The 10000-nt window shown below is 42.4% G+C and overlaps 1 protein-coding gene across 2 annotated transcripts in view; it reads right to left on the reverse strand.

Moving 5' to 3' along the window:
- Positions 1-10000, reverse strand: part of sema3b (sema domain, immunoglobulin domain (Ig), short basic domain, secreted, (semaphorin) 3B) — a 63428-nt gene that overhangs the window by 21312 nt on the left and 32116 nt on the right. The window contains exons 5-11 of one of the 2 annotated variants that reach the window (XM_062058016.1): positions 9311-9430; positions 9160-9247; positions 8978-9097; positions 8764-8906; positions 7275-7389; positions 2243-2312; positions 315-459 (exon numbers count right to left, since the gene is read on the reverse strand). In XM_062058016.1, the coding sequence (XP_061914000.1) occupies positions 315-459; positions 2243-2312; positions 7275-7389; positions 8764-8906; positions 8978-9097; positions 9160-9247; positions 9311-9430 (801 nt within the window). Of the gene's footprint in view, positions 1-314; positions 460-2242; positions 2313-7274; positions 7390-8763; positions 8907-8977; positions 9098-9159; positions 9254-9310; positions 9431-10000 lie in introns of both variants that reach the window. The other variant, XM_062058009.1, reaches the window with a different exon arrangement.

Below are 10000 nucleotides of genomic sequence, written 5' to 3' on the forward strand. Positions count from 1 at the left end.
CACTTTAGCGCACGTAGCTACGCTTGTGTTGCTAACTTTTGTCCTGTCCCGCTCCTTATTGTGGATATATGAGGTTGGACAAGTGCACAGTTGATGTCAAAAAAGAGGATCAAATCCTTCTTAGAGACAACATTAAAGCTACAGACACTGGAAGGAGTACTTATTCAAATACATGTTTAACTCTTCTCTACATGCCACTGACCTCTGACACTTGTTTAAAGAACAATACAATAGTTGTCACTGCCATCAGCTCAACCAGGTGGAAATGTAAACTGTACTACTGATGGCACACACACACACACACACACACATACCATTCCAGGGCGTGGATAAGGCACTTTTCCCTGGAAGGGAACCCACTGGTAGTTGGGCCCCTCTTTGTGAGCAAACGGCCCCAGGAAGGCCCTCCGGATGTCATTCATGGAGTAAAGACACACCGCTGAGCCTTTAAATACACTGCTGCTGGGAGACAGGGAGAGCAGGGTGAGATACAACACACACAGTCGCACGCATGCACACACACACACACACACTCTCACAACCACACACACAGACATTATTGTATTTGTGACCTTCTTGAGACCTCCAAAAAAATGTCTACCTCTTTAGTACCACCCTTTCTAGATATATAAATATTTGTATTTACTACATTAACAATATATACATACTATGCAAATATAAAAAAGGTAAACTTTTAGTAAATTTATATTTTGTCTGTTTGTAATTGGTTTTTAATCTTCATTATGTGCCGTATTTTCCGCACTATAAGGCGCACCTAAAAACCTCAAATTTTCTCAAAAGCTGACAGTGGGCTTTATAATCCGGTGCGCCTTATATATGGACCAATATTGAGCCACAACAGGTCTCGCAACTACGAGACCTTCTTCTACTAAGTGCTTCTTCTTCTACGGGGGAAAATGAAGTCGGCGGCTGCTTACCGTAGAAGAAGAAGCGCGCGGTGCTTGCTGGGATATATGACTGCGCGAGGCGTGCCATTTAATTTCCATTTGTGTGTTTATGTAAAGACCCCAAAATGGCTCCAATTAAGAGACACGCTTATGACGCAGAGTTTAAACTCAAGGCGATCAGTCACGCAGTAGAACACGGGAATAGAGCAGCAGCGGGCATGTTGGATGCCGTATTCGCCCAACTGTTTAATTCGGACACTGAAGAAGAAGAATTTGAGGGATTCGTGGATGAGGAATAACTTAATAGAGTGAACTTTACATGTTTATTTTGTGTGTTGTGTTGTGTGACATTAACGTTGAGTTATTTATATTGTTATTGCTTTGCACTATTCCGAGTGTTACTATCTTGTGATTGCACTAACGTTTGATTTACGGTAACAGTATCAGACTGTTTTTTACGTGTTTATTGAATCGAGGAAAAGTTCCCCTCCACCATGTGATATAAATGTTGCACATGTTATACCTTGCTGTTGTTAAAAGATAAACAAAATACCACATCACTGACTTTACCTCGGGGAATATAATAAAACAGCTGTTTATTCATTTTGGGAGTGAACGGAGTTGTCAGAACGCTGGTTTGTAATCTATTAATAAAGTTTGACTGACCTATCTGACTGTTTTGTTGACATTCCCTTTAGCGCAGCTCCATCTAATGGATGCATGACGTAACCCCAGCCTCTACTGTAGCGTCTATTCTATGCGCCTTATAATGTGGTGCGCCTTATATATGAACAAAGTTTTAAAATAGGCCATTCATTGAAGGTGCGCCTTATAATCTAGTGCACCTTATAGTGCGGAAAATATGGTACTTCAAGTTATTACAGTATGTCTCTATATACATAATTATTTTATTTTTTTAAATTAATTTTGGCCAAAGGGGGCGCATTTCAATGTCTTACACACACTTATTACATAAGTTGACCAGAGGGGGAGCACTTTTAAAACCGACAGTCACTTTGAAAAATCCCTCCTTTTTGGGACCACCCTCATTTTGATAGATTTCAAATGAGACATTCTCTATTACATGCAATGGTTTTCCATATTGGAACTTGTTCACACCTTCTCATATGGAAGGTCGTTTTCCTTGTTGATGTCTCAAGAAGGGTAGAAATACAAGAACACACACACACACACACACACACACACACATACACACACACACACACACACACACACACACACACACACACACACACACACACACACACACACACACACACACACACACACACACACACACACACACACACACACACACAAATAGTGTGTCTGACCTGGAAGTGGAGAAGACTGTGTAGACCAGAGGATTCTTTCTGTCCCTCGTCTGCAGCAGGAATACGTCGCCTGAGGATGGACACGCACACACGCACACACACTTGTTTCAAAGGTAGTGCATATAAAAATATGTTTTCTTCAATAAACATTTGAGAAGTCCCTCAGCACATTTAAATAAATGCGTGTATATTTTACATAAATATATACCCCACCCCCAGAATATAAATCTTTTTTTACACTTTTTTTACTTCGAAGCATACTACTAAAAAGAAAAAACTTTTGTACTCAATATATTTATAAAAATACTTTTTTCCTATCAGAATAATTAACTAATTTAATAATTTTATTAAAAAATAAATAAAATGTTTCATAACTTTTTTCTCCAAAGCCTACTACTTTTTTAAGTTAAAAAAAAACAGCTTTTGAACACAAAAGTCTTATTTTTTCGCCAAATATTTTTCCTTAAACTTATAACACCTTTTTTCCTCTAAAGTACAACATGCACATTTTGAAAAATTACTTTTTTTTAATTTAATGTAGCCAAATATAATTTTTCAAACCTTTTCCCCTCCAAAGTCTACTACTTATAAAAAATATATCCATCCATCCATCCATCCATCCATCCATCCATCCATCCATCCATCCATCCATCTTCTTCTTCCGCTTAGCCGAGGTCTGGTCGCGGGGGCAGCAGCCTAAGCAGGGAAGCCCAGACTTTCCTCTCCCCAGCCACTTCGTCCAGCTCTTCCCGGGGGATCTTGAGGCGTTCCTAGGCCAGCCGGGAGACATAGTCTTCTCAACGTGTCCTGGGTCTTCCCCGTGGCCTCCTAACGGTTGGACGAGCCCTAAACACCTCTCTAGGGAGGCGTTCGGGTGGCATCCTGACCAGATGCCCGAACCACCTCATCTGGCTCCTCTCGATGTAGAGGAGCAGCGGCTTTAATTTGAGCTCCTCCCGGATGACAGAGCTTCTCACCCTATATCTAAGGGAGAGCCCCGCCACCCGGCGGAGGAAACTCATTTCGGCCGCTTGTACCCGTGATTTTTTCCTTTCGGTCATGACTCAAAGCTCATGACAATAGGTGAGGATGATCGTAGATGGACCGGTAAATTGAGAGCTTTGCCTTCCGGCTCAGCTCCTTCTTCCCCACAACGGATCGATACAGCGTCCGCATTACTGAAGACGCCGCACCGATCCGCCTGTCGATCTCACGATCCACTCTTCCCTCACTCGTGAACAAGACTCCGAGGTACTTGAACTCCTCCACTTGGGGCAGGGTCACCACCCCAACCCGGAGATGGCACTCCACCCTTTTCCAGGTGAGAACCATGGACTCGGACATGGAGGTGCTGATTCTCATCCCAGTCGCTTCACACTCGGCTGTGAACGGATCCAGTGAGAGCTGAAGATCCTGACCAGATGAAGCCATCAGGACCACATCATCTGCAAAAAGCAGAGACCTAATCCTGCAGCCACCAAACCGGATCCCCTCAACGGCCTGACTGTGCCTAGAAATTCTGTCCATAAAAGTTATGAACAGAATCGGTGACAAAGGGCAGCCCTGGTGGAGTCCAACCCTCACTGGAAACGTGTCCGATTTACTGCCGGCAATGCGGACCAAGCTCTGACACTGATGGTACAGGGAGCGGACCGCCACAATCAGAAAGTCCGATACCCCATACTCTCTAAGCACTCTCAACAGGACTGTGGGAGAGGGTTGTGATCAGCGCACTGTTGGAGTAAAGGTCAGCGCCCCTGTCCATCAGACAGGGGCGTGGCATGTGCTGACTGAGAGACACGGCTGGCAGATGATTAGTTTGCGCAGGTGGTACGTGTTAGACTGATCATCTGCCAGCCGTGTCTCTCAGTCAGCACATGCAACGCCCCTGTCTAATGGACAGGGGCGCTGACCTTTACTCCAACAGTGCGCTGATCACAACCCTCTCCCACAAGGACTTCTCGAGGGACACAGTCGAATGCCTCCAAGTCCACAAAGCACATGTAGACTGGTTGGGCAAACTCCCATGCACCCTCAAGAACCCTGCCGAGAGTATAGAGCTGGTCCACAGTTCCACGACCAGGACGAAAACCACACTGTTCCGCCTGAATCTGAGGTTCGACTATCCGGCCTAGCCTCCTCTCCAGTACACCTGAATAGACCTTACCGGGAAGGCTGAGGAGTGTGATCCCACGATAGTGTGATCCCACGATAGTGGGAACACACCCTCCGGTTTCCCTTCTTAAAGAGAGGAACCACCACCCCCGTCTGCCAATCCAGAGGTACCACCCCCGATGTCCATGCGATGCTGCAGAGTCTTGTCAATCAAGACAGCCCCACAGCATCCAGAGCCTTAAGGAACTCGGGTCGGATCTCATCCACCCCCGGGACCTTTCCACCGAGGAGCTTTTTAACTACCTCAGCAACCTCAGCCCCAGAAATAGGAGAGCCCACCACAGATTCCCCAGGCACTGCTTCCTCATAGGAAGACGTGTTGGTGGGATTGAGGAGGTCTTTGATGTATTCCCTCCACCGATCCACAACAACCGCAGTCGAGGTCAGCAGAACACCATCCTCACCATACACGGTGTTGACAGAGCACTGCTTCCCCTTCCTGAGGCGGCTGATGGTGGTCCAGAATCGCTTCAAAGCCGTCCGGAAGTCGTTTTCCATGGCTTCCCCGAACTCCTCCCATGTCCGAGTTTTTGCCTCCGCGACCGCTGAAGCCACACACCGCTTGGCCTGTCGGTACCTGTCCGCTGCCTCCGGAGCCCTATGAGCCAAAAGAACCAGATAGGACTCTTTCTTCAGCTTGACGACATCCCTCACCGCCTGTGTCCACCAACGGGTTCTAGGATTACCGCCACGACAGGCACCAACTACCTTGCGGCCACAGCTCCAATCAGCCGCCTCGACAATAGAGGTGCGGAACATTGTCCACTCGGACTCAATGTCCAGCACCTCCCTCGTGACATGTTCAAAGTTCTTCCGGAGGTGGGAATTGAAACTCTCTCTGACAGGAGACTCTGCTCGACGTTCCCAGCAGACAATCACAATGCGTTTGGGCCTGCCAGGTCTGTCCGGCATCCTCCCCCACCATCGCAGCCAACTCACCACCAGGTGGTGATCGGTAGCAAGCTCCGCCCCTCTCTTCACCCGAGTGTCCTAAACATGAGGCCGCAAATCTGATGACACAACTACAAAGTCGATCATGGAACTGCGGCCGAGGGTGTCCTGGTGCCAAGTGCACATATGGACACCCTTATGTTTCAACATGGTGTTTGTTATGGACAATCTGTGATGAGCACAAAAGTCCAATAACAAAACACCACTCGGGTTCAGATCCGGGCGGCCATTCCTCCCAATCACACCTCTCCAGGTTTCACTGTCGTTGCCAACATGAGCGTTGAAGTCCCCAGTAGGACAAGGGAATCACTTGCGGGAGCACTTTCCAGTACTCTTTCGAGTGTATCTAAAAAGGGTGGGTACTCTGAACTGCTGTTAGGTGAGTAAGCACAAACAACAGTCAGGACCCGTCCCCTCACCCGAAGGTGGAGGGAAGCTACCCTCTCGTCCACTGGGTTGAATTCTAACGTGCAGGCTTTGAGCCGGGGGGCAACAAGAATTGCCACCCCAGCCTGTTGCCTCTCACTGCGTGCAACGCCGGTGTGGAAGAGAGTCCAGCCCCTCTCGAGAGAACTGGTTCCAGAGCCCTTGCTGTGCGTCGAGGTGAGTCCGACTATATCCAGCCGGAACTTCTCCACCTCGCGCACTAGCTCAGGCTCCTTCCCCCCCCCCAGCGAGGTGACATTCCATGTCCCAAGAGTCAGCTTTTGTAGCCAAGGATTGGACCGCCAAGTGCCCTGCCTTCGGCTGCCGCCCAGCTCACAAAGCACCCGACCTCTATGGCCCCTCCCATGAGTGGTGAGCCCATTGGATGGGGACCAACGTTGCCTCTTCGGGCTATGTCCGGCCGGGCCCCATGGGGACAGGCCCGGCCACCAGGCGCTCGCCATCATGCCCCAACTACGGGCCTGGCTCCAGAGGCGGGCCCCGGTGACCCGCGTCCGGGCGAGGGAAATCGGAGTCTCTGTTTTTGCATTTCCATAGAAGTCTTCAAGCTGCTCTTTGTCTGATCCCTCACCTAGGACCTGTTTGTCTTGGGAGACCCTACAAGGAGGCATGGACAACATACGTAGCTCCCAGGATCATTGGGACACGCAAACTCCTCTACCACGATAATGTGGCAGCTCAGAGAGGAGTAAAAAAAATAAAAGAAAAATATATATATATTTACTGATATATATATATATATATATATATATATATATATATATATATATATATATATATATATATATACACAGTATGCAAATGTTTTACCTAAAGATATTGTTTTTTTCCCCCCAGAATAATTAATAATTGATTCTGCCAAATATAGATCGGTAGGTTGGAGTTCAAATCCCAGCCGAGTCATACCAAAGACTATAAAAATGGGACCCATAACCTCCCTGCTTGGCACTCAGCAACAAAGGGTTGGAGTTGGGGGTTAAATCACCAAAATGATTCCCGGGCGCGGCGCCGCTGCTGCCCACTGCTCCCCAAGGGGATGGGACAAATGCAGAGGACAAATTGTGACAATCATTGGTACTTTAATCTTTAATCTTTAATAATTTCTTTAATTTTGTTTTCTTATAAGAAAAGTCCAAATTTCCCTTAAAAATTATACCTTATTTAGATTTTTAAAATGTAAAATTCGATTTAGTTACAATAATTTTTAAAAAAGTATATTAATTCATTAAAAAAACATCCCCATCCAAAGCAAATTATGTCTAATAATTCATTTCATATCAAGCACGAAGTGAAATATCGAGGTAACATGTCTTTTATAACAGTTTAGAAATATTGAGTCTTTGTTTATTAGCGTGGTAGAAATAGTGGCTTAAGGGGGGCGCTAATATTCCCATTTCACGCCAGGCGGATCACATGACCTGACAAAGATGCAGCCGCACAAACAAGATGGCTGACTCACGCAGCTCGTCAAAGTAGGTGTCGCCGCCGTCGACCCCCGGCACAGAGCAGATCAGACGCGTTTTGAGGAAGGTGGTCCACTTGTTCACCAGACTTCTCTGACCGCCCATGTCGTTCTGCAATGAAAACTCTGTTACCATGGAGACCAGGAATAGTTACAACCATAAAGTGAAGCCTCAGAAATGTTTCAAAGCTCTTTTACTTTGTTTTTTTCATCCTTTATCGGGATGCCTGACTACTATTCAACAATACTTGCAAAGGGGAAAAGTGTGACGACAACCATAGAAACTTCAATTATTATTTACATGGAGCAGCAAAACATGTCTGCAATAATACAATCTCAGTCAATAGTATTTTGTCATTAGAAAAATCTTACTGCCAATTTATACACATTTTGTTTTATTTTACAGAAAATTGTGTTCGAGATTTTTGTTCTTAAAAATATTTAATTCTTATAAGAAATATTTATTTGAAGAATACAACTTTTTGCCTAAAGTGTAAAAAAAAAACTAACTCTTAAAAATGTGCAAACAAAATTTTAGATCTTTTTTTTCTAAAAAAACTAACAAAAAATACTTAAATATATGTAAATACAATTTTAGCTTTTTACCGAAAATGTAAAAACAAATTACTAAAAATATGCACACGTTTTATTTTACTGAAAACATTGCAGATTTGTTTTCCTTGAAAGTGTATCATTTTTCTCAAAAATAATTTTTGCCTAAAGTGTAAAAAAACTAACTCTTCAAAATATGCAAACACAACATTTTAGGAATACAGAATATAAGATTTTTTTTTTTTTTGAAACTTAAAAAATATATATTTAAATTTAATTTGAGCTTTTTACCGAAAATGTAAAAACAAATGACTAAAAATATTCACACACAAATAAATCGTGTTTTATTTTACTGAAAACTTTGCAGATTTGTTTTCCTTGAAAATTAATGTTTTATTCTACAGATAACATTTTTTTTTAATTTTTTATCTTGAAAATATATAATTTTTAACAAAATATTTTTATGATAGCACAATTTTTTTTAATGGAAAATGTAAAAAAAGAAATTACTGTTGAAAATATGCATACATAATAAGTACATTATAAGTATATTTTTTTTCTAAAAAAAAAAAAGACCCAACTATTTTTGAATGAATTTTGTTTTATTTTTTTCTTTAAATTATACCAAATTAATTTTTAAACTAGTTTTCATTAATTTATTTGTATTATTTTTTAATGTATTTTTATTTTTTTTTTAAAAAGGTTTTCATTAAAACAAATGTTTTGATTAATGAACATTTTTAGAAATATATATTTATTTTTTATAAATGTATTTTGTTAGTTTATTTACTTAAAAATGTCATCCTGACCAATTCCAGCATGGAACATTTTAAACATCACTTCTTTTTACACTTTTAAGACCGTTAAGAATGTGATGGTGTAAAATGACGCTGGAACAGACTAAATGGCTGCCAGCGGTAGTAGAGGAAGTCACCCTGCACAGTTGTCCGATGCGCGAGTATGTAGACTTTCCAAGTCCTTGGGCCTCCACTGCAGTCTCCCGGAAGAAGAAGAAAACTTTGTCGTCGTCTGGGTTTTCGCTCTCCGGGACCCAAAAAGAGCCAACAAACTTTGGCTCTGGTGGACGTGCAACAAGAGAAGTCAACAATTTGTGTCCTGGCCATGACCAAAAGTTGCCAAATGTTCACCGTTGAGCCAACGTGAGTCGTGTTGCTCCGTGCGGATGGACGGACGTCTGCCCAAACTTCGGAAGATGGTGAAGTCTCGCCCCATCAAGTCCGTGGCCACACCCGCGTACAACTCGTCGCCTGCGGAAGAAGAGTTTTAATAAGGCGTCGTGATAAAAGCAGACGGGAGATGACATTGTTACCGATAAGCACGGAGGCAGAATGATGACGAGGGTCGTACGGACTTTTGCCTTTGCCGTCTTCCACACTGGAAGAATCCATCCTGAACACCTGGTCCTGACAGGAAGGACACGTCAAGTCTTATAAACCTATTGCCTTGTTTACTAGTCTCACCTCCATCCTGTGGCCCACCTCCACGTAGGCACAAGTGGGATGGAATGCTCCCGTGCCACACGCATACAAATGTGTGCGGTTCCAGTGATGGACCATCTTCACGTAGTTCACGCAGTCCGACTGAAACGCATCACAAATATTATATTATATTTGTCACTTTTTAAAAACTTTCCCCAAGTCATTTTATTATTTTTCCTACAAATTTTTGTAAAAAAAAAAAGTTGTTTTTTACTTGAAAATGTAATAAAATTACTTGAAAAAACAACATTCTGAAAAATGGCATCTTTAGAAAAAAAATGTTTTTTTTTCCTGAAACATAACATTTTACCACAGTCTGGAAATATTTCTTAAATTAAAAAAACAAATATATATATATATATATACATATATATATGTATATATACAGTATATCTACATATATATATACATAAATATATATGTATATATACAGTATATCTATATATATATATATATATATATATATATATATATATATATATATATATATATATATATATATATATATATATATACATACATACACTTACACGTACAATATATGTAAGCTGTAAAAAATCTGCTGTACAGTATATGTGTTTGGGTCCTATTTTTCGGAACACAAATACAAAACCTCACAATAATGTCTGATTGAAAGCTAAAAACGTTATGGAATTTTTCTTTTTTTTTAAC

This window comes from Entelurus aequoreus, linkage group LG01 (genome assembly GCF_033978785.1).
Source record: "Entelurus aequoreus isolate RoL-2023_Sb linkage group LG01, RoL_Eaeq_v1.1, whole genome shotgun sequence".
NCBI classification, from domain to species: Eukaryota; Metazoa; Chordata; class Actinopteri; order Syngnathiformes; family Syngnathidae; genus Entelurus; species Entelurus aequoreus.